This window comes from Mustela nigripes, chromosome 3, assembly GCF_022355385.1.
Source record: "Mustela nigripes isolate SB6536 chromosome 3, MUSNIG.SB6536, whole genome shotgun sequence".
In the NCBI taxonomy this organism is placed as follows: domain Eukaryota; kingdom Metazoa; phylum Chordata; class Mammalia; order Carnivora; family Mustelidae; genus Mustela; species Mustela nigripes.
Genome location: NC_081559.1, coordinates 149986384 through 150006519, shown reverse-complemented (window position 1 = coordinate 150006519; position 20136 = coordinate 149986384). Strand labels below are relative to the sequence as shown.

Genomic DNA, 20136 nt, shown 5'->3' with positions numbered 1-20136 from the left:
GGACACACGAGCAGGAGCAGAGGGAAAAGGAGAGGGATAAGCAGACTCCCAAGCTGAGCAGGAAGCCCATGTGGTTCAATCCCAGGACCCTGGGATCATGACCTGAGCCAAAGGCAGGCGCTTAACCAACTGAGTCACCCAGGCACCCTGGGGATGTTTCTAATTGAGTTTATTTGAAGGAAATTTCTCACCCATGTTCAATTCCATGAGTTTTTCCTCTTTTATCCTTGATCTGATGTTTGCTATTCTTAGTTTCATTATATAAAAAACTATATTTTTCTTTAATATGTTGTTATGTCATCATGTATTAAACCCTATTCATTTATCCTTCACACTCACTGGCATTTCTCATTTGAGTATAACTTTTGGAGGACCAAACATGGGTGGCTACATGATTATTCTTTTAATACTACTAGAATGCTAGAACTTCAGGTAAAGGTTTAAATGCTACAAGCCATGATTCTTCATATACAGTTGATCTAGATTGTACCTTAGAAGATAGCACACTCTTGACCTGAACCAGAAACACAGAAGCAATAATTGTAGATATGAAAAACCAAAAGATACTTCATAAAAGGAAGGAATGATATTATTAATAGTAACTCGGGAATTAGAGATTTTATTAATTTCAAATCAAAGTGATTTGAAATAGTGTTAATACATTCTTAATGTAGCATAATTAAATCAGAATATGAAGTGTTAAAAGGGACTATCTATAGATACATTGCTTTTGTAAATAACATATATATACACCTATACTTAGTTATCTTTCTATGAAATATATCCACTCTTGTCAAAAGCTCATTAAATAAAAATGGTATGAAAAATATGTATGTATTTACCAAATAGGTCCTTATCTTCAATGATTGCCATTTCAACCTCTTTTCCAGTAACTACTGTGCATGTGAAAGGAACTTGAAGAAGAACACTAATCTCACCAAAGGACTCCTTCTCCTTAAGTCTACCCATACAAACAAGTTTTTGAATTTTTTTCTGTAAGAGATATAGATAATTGATGTTCAATGAAACTACTTTCATTCAATGGATAAATACCATTATTATCAGAAATTCACTATTCAGAAATAATTTTGGTGTATGGTATTTAAAATAAATTGCAATTTCATTCAAGTCAGAGAAAAGTGTTGTACACATGTATTTAAATTATATTAGAACAATAGTAAATTGATAGACAATTTCAGGATATCTAAGGTAATTCAAAGTACTAGTACTGTCATTTAGTGATCTGCAAATTAAATTTTTAATCCACTAAGGTGTTTCGGAAACATTGAGCTCATTCCATTTTTCAAGGTCCTAGGGTAGCATTTTGTAAATATAGCTTAGTTTTGGTGTTTTCTGAGCTACCATTTATTTAAATCAGCCCCAGAGACAAAACACATTTGTTGGACTAACACAGAATAAGAAAATAAGCACAGATGGCTAGGACCAGAATTGATGGAATTAATGGCCACAGATGGAACTCCATCAAGACTTTCTTGTTTAAATAAAAAAGAAACATGGAAAGTGAGTTTGACCAGGGAACTAGCAATTTAGGTCCAAATTAGAAACAGTGGAAAAGGGCCTACCAGGTTTCAGTATGCATGATTCTGGAGAAAAAGTTGAAACTCCAAATTAACTTTTCATGGCGATCTCAACAGCTTTGAAACAGGGATGAGTTGATGAGAAGTAAGATTTTAAAAAAAATTTTAAAAGTGTAGTTCTTGAAGTAGGTTGATGACATTAACTTGGAAGAGATCAAAGCCTTTACTAAGCATCCTGGGGTCAAAAGCCAATATCTAACTTGAAGAATTGCTGCCCTGGCAAATCTTCACACTGAATATAATTTGGCAGAATTCAACTAAGTTTACATATTAAATTGAATGCCACTGAAGACTGCCTGGCCAATGAAAAAAAGGATTAGCTCTAACTTTTTTCTATCGCTGGTTGGTGTTTTACCTGTCCTAGAACTTCATAAAACTGAAATCAAATAGACTGCACTCTTTTGGGTTTGATGTTTTAGCCAAGCATAATGCTTTGAGATTCATCCATATTCTTGTATGCATTACTTCTCTTTATTAAGTATGTCATTCTATTGTATGAATATATCACAATGCTTCTATCCATCTAACTGTCAATGGACATTTGGATTACTTACAGTTTTTTGCTTATGAAGATTCATGTACATTATATCTCTATTTCTTTTGAGTAAATATTTAAGTAAAATTTCTGGGTCATATGTTAAGTGTATTTAAACCAATCCGATATTCTTAAAGTAGTACCTTGTTGTGGTTTTAATTTACATTTCTCCAAGGAATAAAGATATGAAGCATCTCTAAATGTGCTTTTTGGTCATTCCTATGTCTTACAACTCACTATACAATGTATTTTACATTCCTGTGTCTTACAACTCAGTAAAAAGAAAAGAAATAAAAAAAATAGTAAAAAATGTTAAACAGAAATTTCACAAAAGGAGACAAAAAAATGTTCAATAATTAGGCTAGATTCAATTATGATTAAAGAGAATACATAAGTTTAAAACTTACCACTCTTTTTGGCTGTAGTTTCATAAGTCCTACAATATTTCTATAAATGTCACAATATCCAGAATTAATATAAGCCACAAAAGAAATTATCTTTCCACTTTCCACTATCACTGAAAATAAAAGAGATAATTCATTATTTTATACATTCTTCTCTACAAAAATTATTTTAGATATCACAATGAAAGATGACATATTTAATTCAGGAACTATTAATGGCAAGTTTTTTTATGGCTGGCAGTTCATATACAGTACTCAGCAAATGATAAAAAATTTACATCTGTTATTTATATCTGTAACCTAATATATAGGTAAATATTGACAAGACTTTGGCAGTAAAGGCAGTGGCATGCTAATAAACTGTCAGGTGGAGGAGATGAAAGTGTGGAGCAAGCCCCAATTTGTAGCATTTGCTAATTTTTTATGATATAAACATTCCTACCATGGCTAATTTCAAATTGCTAGTGGCTTAACAACCAGCTCATAAAATTGCTGAATATTTAGTTTTTGACTTTATGAGGGCTGTGCCCTGAACCAGGCCTGGCACTCTACTAAATACAGCAGTGGTTAAAAACAAGGACTTTATACAGTTTTTTTTTGTTTGTTTGTTTTGGTTTTTTTTTTTTTTTTGTAAAACAAAAGACAAATAACAGAAACAAACAAAAAAACAAGGACTTCGAGGCCATACTGGCCTGGTTTAAAACTCTATTCTGCCACTTCATATATGACCTCAGATAGATAATAGAACTTTCCTGAGCTTCAAGATTTTCATCTTTAAAAAGGCAAAATTGGGGGTCCTTGTTCTATACTTGACATGTGGTAATTAAATGTATATAATTTATCATAAGGTTTGGCACAAAGTATTACATAAAAACCATATTATTATTATTATCATTATTATTTTCTCAGATTTATGAAACCACCCTAAGGCCAAGATATACTTGAAGGTGAACTGGATAATACCTTTACAACTATCAGTGGATTAAAAAGCAATGTAAATAAAAAACATCTGATCTATATAACATTAAATTATCAACATAATATAATTTAAATAATAAAATCACTTGGATTTACATAAATTTAAATTACTACTTCAGATTGAGTTTCAGATTGAATTGTTCTAAAACATATCAATATTTTTTTCTAAAAATCCAAACACGGGTGCCTGGATGGCTCAGTGGGTTAAGCCTCTGCCTTCAGCTCAGGTGATGATCTCAGGGTCCTGGATTGAGCCCCGCATTGGGCTCTCTGCTTGGCAGCGAGCCTGCTTCCCCCTTTCTCTCTGCCTGCTTCTCTGCCTACTTGTGATCTCTCTTTGTCAAATAAATAAATAAAAATTTTTAATAAAAAAGTATAAACCCCAAACACAAAAGTGATAATATACATATAAAGATGTATATGTATCTTTCCTGTGATTTTATAAAGTAGACAATTAAAAATATTTTCAATTATTCAAAAGCATTTATTTCATAGTGTAGAAGAGTATATATCAAAATGATAAAAATATTGATGTTACTGAAAAATAAGCTAGAGAACAGCATAGCTCTTTAAAAATTATGGTTAAAAAAGAACAAGGTAGCAGTTGGTAAATATAATTTATCATAAGCAAAAAATAAATGCCAACATACAATGGAAAATACTTTAAGATAAATCAAGTGACATTTCAATTATTTTTATGACATGTTTATGAGAATATTCTATCTCCCTTTCCTCATATAGTATTCAGAGCTCAAAGTTTATAATTAAAAAATTAAAAGGTTATTCTGCTATCACCTATCATTTATTTTGCTTAAATGAAAATTTATGGTAATGCTTCTACTGTCTTATATTGTATTTGTTACATCCAAACATTGACACTATACATTTATCTTAAAACATCAAAGTATATCTGTAAAATTATGTGTAAATTGTGTAGACAAAAAGAAATTTTCTCATAGATTGTACTCTGAAAAGCAAAGAGTATCTTTCTACCAAAAGGTTATGATAGTAGAGAAAATGTTATATGATAATAGAGACTATCATATAACTGTTTTCCTTCTTTTAGTCAATCATTAGGACATAAAGGGAGGCATAGAGCCTCTTGGTAATTGTAGGAAAAGGATACACTTAAATAGACACTAAGACGACCATTATTTCAAACGTTCAGAGCTGCAATATTATAAACCTTTTCTTGAAAGTCAAGTCCTATATAGATCATAGAGAATCATACATAATATCAAAGAGGATAAAGACCAAAGAAATTTTTCTTCATATTGAAGGCAAGGCAACAATGAAAAGGCTGAAGCACTCATATGGCAGTCTCATTCCATAGAAGCGATATTTGCTGAGTAATTGTTTATGGTCTTTATAATAATCTTAGCAAATGTTTATCTTAGTGAAGAAAATACAGAAAATCCATTTTCATCTACGTAAGTAGTTTGAATTTAGTAACATTAATAACATTACAAAATGTACAAGATGTAACATTACAAAAATATGTATCATCACTTAAGTAAGATTTTAAGTATTACTATTTTTGACTAGAAAAATAATCATATGAAGTACTTGTAAAGATTTAACACCCCCCCATTATGTTTCCTAGTTTCTCCCATTGGATTTCTGATCCTGCTTCCTGTTACAAAGAACTTAAGTCAGTGATGTCAAGATTAATATTGTGATCTTATCTTCATTCCTCTTAGGATACATAGAAAATGACAACATAAGATCCAAAGGATTATAACAGAATATTATACAAAAAGATTTAGTCATGAACTGTATAGATTAAATTTTATTATTTTTTAAAGGTCATATTCATTGATGTTAAGGAATTAAAGTTGATTTGTATTTAAAAATTAAGTTTTGCCAGAACCCTATCTGGAGAGAATGGAGGACATATGTTTATGATTGCTTAAGACTGATATTCTTCCACCCAACATGAGATTCATTCATATGAGTGGATACACTACCTCATAAGAAAATGTAGATTAAGAAGTTTGGAATTTTACTAGGATTCCAGAGGCACAGAATTGAGTCTTAAAAGATAGGAGAAGAGGAAGAGAATATTCAGAAACATACAGTGCATCTGTATCAGAAAGCAAGGGTTTAAGTGGAGAGACTTGCTGTAAATACCAGAACTTTCTCCACTGAAATGTAGTAACAAAATCAGCCCTAGTATTATGACTTGCATTTCTCCTATATATGTGTCCTGATGCAACTGGTTCTTGAAAATATGAATAAAACTAAAGGAAGGCACTAATGCAAACTCCTTCTGAACAGAGTTTTGTTGGTTATAATATCACAGTTGATACTACTCCCCACCCTTAAGCCCAAAATGATGTACATCTTTGCATGTGAGAAGGGAGTTGAAAGGAAGAAATACAAGAAGAGAGGTTCAACCTAGAATCACCACTTCAAAGAGTAAACAAAACCAAAATCTCTGTAAGTAAACATACTAATATCAATATCCAGAAGAGTATTATTTAAGTATTACTTTAATTACCTTTATTGCTTCTGTTATTACAATTATTTTGCTCATAAAAAATCAAAAAATATACAAGAATACATAAATTACATGTATCTTATACACATATACATACATGTGTATAAATATATAAAAATGTGGTGTATGTGTAATATATATGCTCAAAAATATATAGCACAAAGATAACTATTGTTGATATTTTTATTCACATACACTTCCAGAATATTTGGAAAATTCTGGGAATATATACGCATACATGTAAAATTATAGATTTGAATGATAATTTATAATGACTGACCACAAATAAAAAATCTTCCCCCTTTAAATATAAGCTTGGGAATCACTGGAGTAAATTGAGGTCTTAACTAAAATAAAAGTGAGGTACAAGTTCCATTTGTCATAAATGTTAAAAAAAAAAAAGCTATTTGAATTTCAGGAAAATGTAAAGGAAGCCATCAATGACAAAAAGTGGAAAAATCAAAGATGTATCAGAAAAAAAGACTAGTGAAAATGCCTTTGTATTTATAAACTAAATTTTAAGATTTTTATCATTAATCCAATTAATATATTTTTAATCTGATGACAAATGTAAAGGCTCTTAAGATAATATTCTAATTTTCAATATTTTTTATTCAAGAACATTGATAAAATCAATTTACTTTTAAAATGGAAAAAAATTAGGTTTTGAAGCTCCTCATAAAAAATTCACACCCATATTCTAAAACCTGAAATCATTAGACCATTACAAAAAGAACAAACTCGATTTTATCTTAAGGTAAATACCAGAAGAAAACTAAACATTAGGCATTATTCTTCATATTTCTGTTGTTTATTATGCTAGAAAGTAGTCAGGAGTCCAATAAAACAATTTTATTCCAATTTTCAGATCAGAGTCATGATAAGAAGGAAAATTCCTTACTGGTTATTAGTATTATTACTGGACAGTTTAAATGGAAACTAGTGATTAGAAAGATTGTTAAAGGACATCTTAATTAAGATAAACTCCATCCCATTAGCCTAGCAGACCAAAACACAGTGTTGGAGCAGAAGTATATCTGAGGATCTGTAAAACTGATACAGCTTCAAGCAAGAAATGCATTAGCTGAATGGGTATTGGTTTTCCTTGTAAAACTAGGCTACTGGAAAAAGAATGATATAGAAGAATAGCACTATTGATTGATATTTTTACTGAAGTATAAGTGACATATAGCATTATATTAGTTTCAGGTACACAACGTAATGAATCAACATTTGCATACTTTGCAAAATGATCACCACAATAACTTTAGTTACTATCTGTCAACACACAAAGTTACAAATTGTCTTCCTTGTGATGAGAACTTTGAAGTACCATTACCTAAGCAACTTTCAAATTTATAATACGTTATTGATTATAGTCACCATACTGTACATTTAATCCCCATGAGTTATTTATTTTATAACTGGAGGTTTGTGCTTTCTGATCCCCTTCACCCAATTTTCCCATTCTCAAACCCCCTCTCTCCTCTGGATACCACCAACGCATTATCTGTATCTGAGTTTTGTTTTGTTTGTTCTTTTGATTCCACATATAAACAAAATCATTCAGTATTTATGTCCTTTAAGTTTGCTTAGTATAACATCCTCAAAGTCCATTCATGTTGTTGCAAATTACAAAACCTCATTCTTTTTTAACTGCTAGGTAGTTATTCCATTGTATATATACATATAAAACACATCTTCTTTGTCCATTCATCTATCAGTAGACATTTGAGGTGTTTCCATATCTTGGCCATTGTAAATAATGCTCCAGTGAACACAGGGGTGCGTGTGTCTTTTAGAATTAGTGTTTTCATTTCCTCTGGATAAATATGCAGAAATGAAATTGCTGGATCAAATAATAGTTGGGTTTTTTTGCAGTTTTAATTTTTTGAGGAGCCCTCATACTGTTTTCCATAGTGGATGCACAAATTTAAACTCCCACCAACTCCAGCTTCGATATTCTTTCTCAGTAGATGATAGATAGATGATAGATAGATAGATAGACAGATAGATGATAAATAGATTGATTGCTTCTATATAGGCACATATATGAACATATATGCTCAAAACCAGAGGTTTAAATATATATAAATATACATATACATACACATATACTTGTATAGGGGAAGTGTGTGTATATGATATTTCATGAGGTTCCATATTCCTTCCTCACATATATCCTGTCTTCTTATGATCTTGTAAAAGGACTGATGTTTAAGCACCTGTTATATTGTGTTTTGGTTAATACTGCTGCTTTTGTTACTTAGATTTTAATGAGCTTGGTGTTTTCAGAATTACACATTTGGTTTTGTCTTTTCATTTGAATTTGGAGCACTGCTTTGTAATATTACATTTGATTCCCCTCACACTTAAGGATTACCTTAGTAAATATACAACATGCATTTACCTGTGTCTACCAGAAAGAAAATGCTATATACGAATTTGCTATTATTATACTAAATTTTGATCCTTAAGTTTTTCAGATATTCTAACCATATCTGGGCTTTAACTAAATATCATTAAATAGCAAGATTTAGCTTAAACCCCAAACTATAAATATAGAATTCCAAATACCTCAAACTCTGGAGGTATAGAACATAAAGTGATTATTCAAGAAATATTAAATAATACAAAGGTGATTTCTGGAAGGACTTGTGTAAGATAGAAACTTCTCTTTTAAGTTTGGGAGAATTAGATCATCTGATTGTTTTATCTTGATTATTAAAAAATCCCTTTTTAAAATGAAATTTGGCTTTCTTCAAGTTTCCTAATTTGTTCTTCTCTTTCTTTTGACTTTTGATATATTATAGAAGTATTTTTTTCCATCCAGTTTTTTAAATAATTAGAATGGACTTGTTTATAACCCTTTATTATCCTTAAAACTTTATTGTGTTTATATTATATTTCATTTGTTTGTAACACGGTTTATTATTTGTAATTTTTTTCTAAACAGCATTTCATTTCATAAATAACTACTATTTCTGTGCAGTTATTGCTTCATAGTTCATTGATCTCTGCACTTATTTTATTACTTTTTAAAATATTATTTATTTAGTCTTGCTTTCTTTTTCCAAACCTCTGGTTTCAAACGCCTAGATCATTCATTTTTCTTTTTTTTCTGATTTCTTAAGCATTCAACACCACACATTTCTTTTATCTACAGTTTTAATTACATTTCATATATTTTGAAGTAAAGTGATTTTGTTATATGGTTGAGAATTTTTCTTAATAGCCTTTAATCAGTGGGGTACAATAATATGTAACTTTCCAAACACTTAAGGACTGTCCTTTGCTGTCCTTTTAAAGTCAGTTTTAAGGTTTTTTTAGTTTTGCTCTTGACTCTATGTGAACACTCTACATAATGTATTTTTGTAAATGCTGCTTATGTCTTATTTGCTGGGGGAAAACTGCTCGCTCTCTCTCTCTCTCTCCACATATATATATATATATATATATAATGGCTTGAATTCTTTATTTGTAACATTCAGTATCTAGTTGTCCTCAGTTTTAATCTATTTGGTCTAGAAGTTCCTGAGAGAGCTATATATAAATAGTTAACTATAATTATTATGATACTTGTTTCTTCCTATAAGCTTATCAGTTGTTTATATACTTTGAGGCTCTTGGATGTGTACATGTTCCTAAGAGTCACATTTCTCTCTCTCATTCTTATTAGCAATATATAATGCCTTATTTGTTTACCACAATATTTTCATTGAATTCTATTTTGCTCTATCTTAAGATTGTTTCATCAGCTTAACATTCTTTTAAAATAAATGCATCATGTCATTTATACTGTTCTGTGGTATGATTTCCTTTTTAAATTATTTCTTCTTTTATGCTTGTCAATGTTTTCTAGTGAACTTTCTACTTCTGTATGTATAGAGAAACATTATTTTTAAGACTCCATGGTGTAGAGGTACTATAATTTAGGAGAATATAATAATTTTTGTAAAATTAAGCTTTTAAGTGGTTCCAAGTTTTGCTAGTTGAAAATATTTTCTAATAAATTTCTTTTATGAACATCTACAGATAGGTGCAAAATTTTCTATAAATTAAAATTTTTCAGCTAACAGACAGATGAAAAGATGCTCAATATCCCATTAACAAGGAAATACCAATCAAAACTACAATGAGATTTCACTTCACACCTGTCAAAATAGGAAAAATTAATGCCACAGGAAACAGTAGGTATTGGTAATGATGTGGAAAAAAGGGAACCCTCTTACACTGTTGTTGAGAATGCAAACTGGTGCAACCACTCTGGAAAACAGTATGGAGTTCTTCGAAAAGTTAAAAATAGAAATACTCTCTAATCCAGTAATTGCACTACTAGGTATTTACCCAAAAGATACAAAAATGCTGATTCAAAGGGGCACATGTACCCTGATGTTTATAGCAGCACTATCAACAATCATCAAATTATGGAAAGAGCCCAAGTGTCCATTGACTGATGAATAGATAAAGATGTGGTGTGTGTGTATATATATATATATATATATATATATATATATATATATATACACATATATCCATCAAAAAGAAGGAACTCTTGCCATTTGCAGTGATGTGGATGGAGTTAGAATGTATTATGAAATTAGTCATTCAGAGAAAGACAAATACCATATGATTTCACTCATTTGTGAAATTTAAGAAACAAAACAGATAAACATAGGGCAAAAAAGAGAGAAGCAAACTGTAAAACAGACTCTTAACTATAGAAGACAGACTGAGGGTTAGTGGAAGGGACATGGATGGGGGATGGGCTAAATATGTGGTGAGCATTAAGGAGGCATTTGTTGGGATGAGCACTGGGTGTTATATATAAGTGATGACTCACTAAATTCTACTCCTGAAACTAATAATACACTATATGTTAACTAACTGCAATTTAAATAAAAACTTGAGGGCGCCTGGGTGGCTCAGTGGGTTAAGCCGCTGCCTTCGGCTCAGGTCATGATCTCAGGGTCCTGGGATCAAGTCCCACATCGGGCTCTCTGCTCAGCAGGGGCCTGCTTCCCTCTCTCTCTCTCTGCCTGCCTCTCCATCTACTTGTGATTTCTCTCTGTCAAATAAATAAATAAAATCTTTAAATAAAAACTTGAAATTACAAAAAATGAAATTTTTCATATAGCATCTAATAGTAAATTCTGATATATTTTTGATAAATTTTTAAAATGAATTCTAATTATTTTAATTGTTATGTCCTTGATATTTACTGAGAGTTAGAATCCATTTATTTATGTATTTAGTATTTGAATATTTTAATGAATTTTTGGTCATATATAGTGTCCATTTTTAAAACTGAGCTTTCTGTCTTTTTTTATTTATTTGTAGTAATTCTTCAGAGTATGGTTATTTAATCTTCATTATTGTACACATTGCAAATGTTTACTTCTAGTTTCCCAAGAATTATTTCATTTATTTATAATCTTACCACATAATTTTAACTACTTAGTATGTGATCAAACCTGTTAAAATTCTATTGATAAACTAGAAACTGAGAGAGACAATGATTACTAACATAATAATTCCATATTTTGAGACACCTGGCTGGCATAGTTGGTAGACAAATAATTCCATATTCTGTTTCAATAAATTTTTAACTTTAAAATTTTAAGGTTTTTAACTTAAAAATTTCATATATTTATAATTTGAATAATGTATGAGATAAGAGTTTTTATCTCAAATGGATAAAACTCCCAAAACAGTTGTTGAAAATTCCATCCTAGCCCAATTGATCTGAAAAGACCCTGCTATCATGTAGAAATTGGTAAGTTTTCCTATTGAAATTTTACCAAAATTTTCCTGGAACATATTGTATTTGCTCTTCCAGATAAAATTACGGCACTGAATATTTTGTTTGTCTCTCCAACCCCACACACTCTTAACTTTCTCTACTCTGTTGTTTGCCCTAGAATGCCAATACTCATACAATTCATCAACCAGTCTCCTTCATCCTTCGGGTTTTGTTTGAATTTGGCCAATGGGATGTAAATGAAGGTGACTACAGAAGAGGGAATTTGAGATACTTATTCCCCATCTGCCTCCCTGATAGACTACTATGTAGCAGAGGCTGAACACCTGTCCTAAGGTCACCAACTGCTACAGCAAACTGCTTATACCTATAAATGCTATCATATACTGATAATTTTTTTCTAATCTTTCCCCCTCAAACCTAGACATGGTAGTGGTTTTCTACTATATATGTCTCTGTGTTTCACCATCTTTTGGTACTTTTCCGTAATCTTACCCTCACCTTTGCATGTTCTCTTCCTTAAACTCTCTTCCAACACTCCTAAGTAATATGTTGTCTATTTACTGCCAGACTCTTACTGATACTGATGGGCTTCAAGTCCCATAAGATATTCTGTCAATATTTTCATTAGCATTCTATTCAATTCATGTATTTGTTTAGGTGGAATTAAATGTTTACAATATTCCATTCTAATTTCTATTCCCTAAGTATTCTTTATGCCATTTAAAAAAGTATATAGTTTGGGACCATAAAGGGGTTTACACTTTTCTAACCGAGTTCATTTCTGGATACTTAAATTTTTTATATTTTAAGTGATATTTTCCATTATTTTACAAAATTAGTTACTGTTTCTTGTACAAACTATGACATATTGATGTAATAAAAGAAGAGTTTTGAGGAAAAGACTGACACCTGACCCAAAGTCAATATCAATTACAGTGTCACAGTCAAAGTAAATAAAGCATAGTAATTGTTATACTCAAGAAGTTTATTCTACAAGAAAAAGTAGTATTGAGCAAATGTGGATCAGATAGAAGATCCACAGAGGTCTTCCTTTTGTGCAAGATGTGTTGATCATCAAAGAATTTCGGTGGCATTACTAATGACTAACTTGATGCTAAGCAAATAGAAATATTTAAAAGGAAACATTTCAAATAACACAGGAACTGTATAATTACCATTTTCCAAAAATATTTTTGATTTCACTGGTATCATCATTTCTCCCCCTAGAACTGTGATTAATGTTGATATATATCATATATATATATATATATATATATATATATGGAGATGGATGATTAGTCTTGGTATATATATAAGATATATATATATATATATATGTACACATACACACACACACATATGGTTAGTTAAATACATAAGTAGGTATATATATATATTTCATTTCTGTGGGATGCTGAAATGAAACCCATTTTAGTGGGTTACTGAAATTAACCATTGTATATAACCAATTTTCAGTTGTAATGGCAAAAATAACTTTATCTCACAGAATTACCTAGAGTATTAAAGAGATAATCTAACCTAATCCGCAAGAGACAGTGCTTTATAAATAGCACTAATTTAATAGAAGAAAATTATTTTGTATTTATGTAGAAAAATAGAAGTTCCTACGTTTTCACCTGATAATCATATATTTTAATCATAAATTCTATTTAATCATGGTAATTGTTCATTTAACAATGATACTCTGATTAGTTACTTCATTTTGACACTACCTAACCATCCTATTTTGATTTTATTTCAATTACTTAAGTAACATTATCTCAGAGAAGAATAATCACATACTAAATGGACTGGCCCAAAGAATACTTTGGTAGTATGATGTATTCATAATTTGTATCTAGTATATATGATAATTACATTTATTCATTATTTGAGATAATGATTTACTTCATTAATTTCACAATAATTAATTTTGATTCAGGAGCTATTCCATTTGGTATATGTTAATGTAATCTGGACCAACAGAGCTAAACTGTTCAAGTAAAGAGATTTATTTTATTATATGCTTTCAGAACATTGGTTATTTATACGCAAATTAGTTCAATCATTCTCTATGATATTTATGCAAATGTATACTTTAATATATCTATTAATGATCCAGTCATCATTTTTGTGCACAATATTCTGGCTTGAAAAATATGTGAAAATTTTCATTTTTAATATTTTAGTATTTCTCAAAACAACTTTAAAAAGATATGCTAAATCCCATTTCCATTTTCAGAAGTGGAATATTAATGTTTTTCCTATAAGATTTTATTTAAAATTTTTATACTAATCATTTTTATAGTACTTATTTGTTACCCTGAAACTATTGTTTTCCTTTTAATCTCATTACTTTTACACATTGAACTTTCAATGTGAATTGTATACCCATAATTTTCCTATTGTCATCTCTATTTTTAACTTAACGACTAATAATTTTTCCTATTGTCATCTCTATTTTTAACTAACGACTAACATTTTAAATTGTTTTTGCCACATGATATCTAATTAAATATCTTCTTCCCCACATTGTGCAAATTGTTGTTTTCTAACACCCTTTATTAAAAAAAAAATACTAGTCTTTCCCATGATGCATGGTACTTTCTGTTATATACTATATAGCAACATATATATACTATATATACTATATATATATATATATATACTATATATCTGCATGTTAGTGTCTTACTTAAGATAACACCCTAATAAAAACCTAAACAAAGAGTATGAAAAAGTTGTTAGAACTTTTATAAGAAGTAAACTTAAAGCATGTGTCAAGAATGATATAATTATACACATTGATGAAATATTTCTAAGAATTTTTCCTAAGGAAATAATCAGGTAAATAGGTTGGGTATTAAGTATTCAAAACCGAGCATGTAATTTTTTATGCAACTTAAATAATAAGAAAGAAATGTTTAAAAAAATTATAATAAATCATAAAATATATTATGCTTCCACTAAATTCAGAACTCAGAACTGTTATTGGTGTGCATAAATTCATTTTATAAGAGCCAGTGAAAAAGAGTTCCATTAACTCTATAGTATTCAGCTTTGACAAAATATATAAATATTATTTGCTTTTGAATTAAAACACTGGAAAGAACATAGGTAAAGTTTAATATTTCTATAAGAGCATAATTAGAAGTTACATATGCTTTATAATTTTTTGTTTTCCCAAAATGTATACACTGAGATATAAATTACTTTCATGAGTATATGTCTGGGGCCACTGAAAACAAATAGGAGGTGTATAGCCTGCTGCTTCTCCAGAAAACTCATGGTATAGCAGATAGGCCAATAAAAAATAGCATGGTAGACTTTCCCTCACAGGGAATGAGAATTGTGGTACATCATTCAGTGTTCTGTTTGCTGTTTGTTAGGCTGCTTGATGGGTTGGCTTCTGCTCCATTTCTCTTGGATCATGGGTGGTATTTGGCATCTTCTTAGATGTATGGGGGCTGCTAAGAACAAAAAGAACAGGGTGGCATGTTGCTAGTTCAGAGGACCCATTGTACCTCAGAAGATACCAGAAAGTATAAGAGATTATGAGTTCCTGAAAAAAAATCTAACCAGCAAATTCCTCTAATTAAGAATCCACACACATAAATCCAGAGAAGAAAAACCCAAAGAAAAGTTTGAAAAGTCCTAGATTCCCTAGCTAGATGGACTGGTGAAGCTTTTTCCCTGTATAATCATAGTTCATAAAAATTGGGAGAGGTAGATGTTTTTTTCAAATGTACAAATACGGAAAATAACCCAAACAAAGGGACAAAATGAATCTTCAGAAACCAATCCCCCCAAAATAGAAATATATGAATTACTTGGCAAAGAATAAGAAATAACATGCATAAACATTTTCAGAAAGTAGAAGCTAGGAAGATGGTAGAGAAAGCCTCAGACCTGTATTCCCCTCAGAGAAATGGAATTAACATTACACGACTAATTGCCTTTGTGAGAAATCCAGAGAGCAATTAAGAAGTTCCTGTACTGTAGGCAAGCACAAAACCAAACACATAAAATCTGGTAGGAAAATTCATGGCACTTTCTCACCAGACTCACTCCTAGTCGTGTTGTGGCATGATTAGGAAGAAGCCACTAATACCCAGATGCTCCCTGAGTAGGGAAAGAAATGGAATGTATATACAATGTTCTGACTTTTGGGAAGCTGCCCAGGGGAATGATTTCTATCTTGCCTGAATTTAAGCACTGATGAGAAAGGAATGTCAGGTTGGGATCCACTGAGAACAAAAATGTTCAATATATACCAGAGTATACAGTACCACAGACAGACACTAACTAGGTACTGTTCATTAGTAGGACTTGGCAAACTTCTTCAGTAAGATTACACATATAAACTCAGAGAGAACACATCCCAGAAAAGCTTTGAAAGATGCTTAGAATATCCAGGTCCGGTGACTTAAGAAAAACTTCCCAGGGCAAAAACCATAACACAAAGATTGGAGAAGTGATTGATATTTTTTTTAATTTCCAAGGTCCCAACAGAAGATAGCAAAATATACAAAGAAACAGAGGGATATGAACCATTTAAAAGGACAAATTAAATCACAAGAAGCTGGCCCTAAAGAAATGGAGACAATAACTACCAGGCATAGAACTAAAGAAAAAAAAAAGGTGGGGGGGTCATAGAGATGTTGAATGAATTAAAAGAGAACACAGAGAGGCAATTATATGAAATCAGGAATATGATGTATGAACAAAATGAGAATATCATCATAGATAGAAAAAATGTAGAAGAACCAAACTGAAATTCTAGAACTAAAGAATAAAACAAATGAAATGAAAATTTCACTAGAGGGATTTTATAGCTATTGACCAGACAACAGAAAGAATCTGCACTTGAAGATAGGACTTTTGAAATTACTGATGCACAGGAGCTAAAAGAAAAATAGAAAAGAACAAAGAAAACCTGAAGTACTTGTAGGACAGCATTACATAGAACATGCATATTATAGGACTCCCAGAAGTAGATGAAAAGAAGAAGGGGCAGAGAGCCTATGTGAAGGAATAATGGCTAAAAACTTCTCGACCTTGAGAAAAAAATGAATATATACACTCAAGAAGCTCAGTTCACTCCAACTAGAAGAAAGCATACACACAGACAAATCATAATAAAATTGTCCAGTCACATTGAGAATTGTGAAAGCAGCAAGTAAAAACAGCTATCACATACAAGGCAACTCTAGGGATCTGCTGTACAACACTGTGTTATAGTTAACACCACCATATACTACGAAGTCGTGTATGTCTGTGCTTGGTGTTTATTACCACAACAAAAAATTAATTGGTGCTAAGTAACTTGAGTTACTAATATTTTTTTTCATTATTTCTGCCTTAAAACATAGCCTGAGTAACACACACACATACACACACACACACATATGCAATTTCCTATCAACAAAAATTCTTTCAGTTTTTGAAATACTGTTAATCAATCATTGACTGAGGGGAGATGGCACATAATTTTAACTTTGACAAAGTAATTTTGCTCTATTGAAACTCCAGAATTATAATCACACCAGATGTGTTTACAGAGACACCTGAGAAAAGTCTCAAATATTTTTAGTTAAATTTTTAGAGTTGTTGAAAATATGTTACTTTCCAAGCTTGAAGACTTGATCTTATTCCCCTTACTAAAAATGCAAATGTAGAAACAAAAGAACCGGTAAAATTATCTAATTTAATTAAATGATTAGTATGTACCTTTTGCATGCACAAAACACTATTAATCATGTTTTCGAAAAGCCTGAAATATAGTTACCGAGAAGAGGCAAATAATGAAAAATAAAGCAGTAGTATAGGACAGTAAAATGTTTATTTGGTTCCACATAAATTTTGTTCTTTTTTTCTCTTTTGGTGTTTAAGTAACATCTTCACGATGTAATGTAATGCAAAAAGCAACCATTCAATATATTTTCTTCATATGGTGTGAAATCTGGACTTGGTTTTGGAATGTGTCACTATTCTAAGAAGCTTCCAAGCTGGAGGACGTAAATATTTTTAAAAAAATTCATTCAGGGGGTGCCTGGGTGGCCCAGTGGGTTAAAGCCTCTGCCTTCAGCTCAGGTCATGATCCCAGGGTCCTGGGATGGAACCCCTCATCTGGCTCTCTGCTCAGTGGGGAGCCTGCTTTCTCCTCTCTCTGCCTGCCTCTCTGCCTACTTGTGATCTCTGTCTGTTAAATAAATAAATAAAATCTTTTAAAAAAATAAATAAATAATTTTTAAAGATTGATTCAGATCACTTTAAAATGGTGCAATTATCAAAAAGAAAAAAGACATAATTCACTGAAAAGACATCAAAATAAGTTATATAGGTTCATGCACATTACCTTTATCAAAATATAAGCATTTATAAAATGCTTTTATAATAAAATAAAAACATTTATAATCTACATAGAATCTTTTTCCTGATTGGTTAGCACTGTCTCTATTTTCAAACTCTACAACTTTCACTGTTAATTTCTTTCTCACAGAGCAATGTTATTTTGAAATTAATCGGTATTTATTGATTAAAGTATTAGAATTAAATTTAGGTAAAATTATGTTAGCTTCCTCTCTCTCTACATATATGTATAATTATCTGTATATATATTATAACTAATTATAATAATAAATACAAATATATAAAAATATGTTATGTATAAATTAATATATTTATTATAAATTATGATATTTAATATCTTTGCGTGTATACATACATATGTATATGTGTGTGTGTGTGTGCGTGTGTGTATATAAAACTTATCTGTTGAGAAAATGTGTATTTTTCCTGTGGCTACAAAAGATATAAATCTAATTTCTAGAGATAAGAACTAAAATGACTGGGTGGAAAACACAGGATATAATTTGTAGTAGATTAGACAGTGTCAAAAAATATTAATAAAATGAAAACATGGTAATAGCAAGAATCCAAAATGAAACAATGGGGGGGGGAAGAAATGCACACATATACACACACAAAGGACAAAGCAATAGTGAAACAGAGGACAAGTTCCATCAGCCTAATATACAAATAAACTGGGGTATCCTCCAAAAGGAAAGAATATTTGAAAAAATAACAGCCAAAAATAGTCTACATTTGATTGAAATGAATTTTTCACTCAATAATATCAGAATACATATTGTTTAAAAGTTCACATGGAACACTTACCATATAGACCATATTATGGACTATAAAACAAGCCTTGACAAACTTTAAGGAATTCACAACACATAAAATATGCTCTTTGACAAAAATAAAATTTAAATTTAAAATCATTAACTGGAAAATACTTGGAAGCATAATAACATATTCCCAGATAAACTATGGGTCAGTAAGTAATCAAAAGGAAAATTACAAAGTGTTTTGAGTGAGATGAAAACAAAGACCAATAATCAACATTTGTGCAGTACATCCTAAGCAGTATATACAGGGAATAGCAGTAAATGGCTATATTAACAAAGGAAAAAGTTCTTAAGTCAACAACCTCAGTTTCTATCTTGATCCTATAATGGTGTATGAAACTCAACATATGCAGAAAAATAAATAATAAAGAGAGGCAGAGAAATCAACCAAAGGGATAATAGCAAAATACAGAAAATCAATAAACAGACAAAGCTGATTCTTTGAGAAGGTCAATAAAATTAATATACCTCAAGCTAGACAAATCACAACAGAAAACTCTGATAATAGCCCTCAGAGATTAAGTACTATTATTATCCCTATTTCCAAAAAAGAAAAATGAGGCACAAAGTTACATGACTTGTTCAATATCTCACAAATAATAAGTAGTGTAGCCAGAATTCAAATCTAAGTGATTATCCTCCTCCAGTGATGCTCTATAATATATATTATGCTATGTAATGTTTATTTATATAATTATAAATTCATATTCATTAGTATATCTATCGCTATATAATTATATATGGATATAATTTAGTAAATAATTGCATACCACTAGAGCCAATCTCTAAACACATTCTGCCTCTTTTTCACTTTTAAGCATATCTTGAACATCTATATACATCTGCATACATGACTCGCTTCATTCTTTATATTTGCTTCATTCTTTTTTTTAAAAAATTTTTTTTAAATTTTTTTATTTTTTATAAACATATATTTTTATCCCCAGGGGTACAGGTCTGTGAATCACCAGGTTTACACACTTCACAGCACTCACCAAAGCACATACCCTCCCCAATGTCCATAATCCCACCCCCTTATCCCAAACCCCCTCCCCCCGGCAACCCTCAGTTTGTTTTGTGAGATTAAGAGTCACTTATGGTTTGTCTCCCTCCCATCCCATCTTGTTTCATTGATTCTTCTCCTACCCACTTAAGCCCCCATTT

General features: G+C 30.7%; 1 protein-coding gene across 1 annotated transcript in view; it reads right to left on the bottom strand.

Annotated features, from left to right (window-relative positions):
* Positions 1 to 491: 491 nt before the first annotated feature.
* Positions 492 to 20136, bottom strand: part of CNBD1 (cyclic nucleotide binding domain containing 1) — a 327798-nt gene continuing 308153 nt past the window's right edge. Inside the window, exons 9-11 of the mRNA XM_059395519.1 lie at positions 2541 to 2650; positions 843 to 993; positions 492 to 514 (exon numbers count right to left, since the gene is read on the bottom strand). Coding sequence (XP_059251502.1) covers positions 492 to 514; positions 843 to 993; positions 2541 to 2650 — 284 coding nt within the window. The remainder of the gene's footprint in view (positions 515 to 842; positions 994 to 2540; positions 2651 to 20136) is intronic.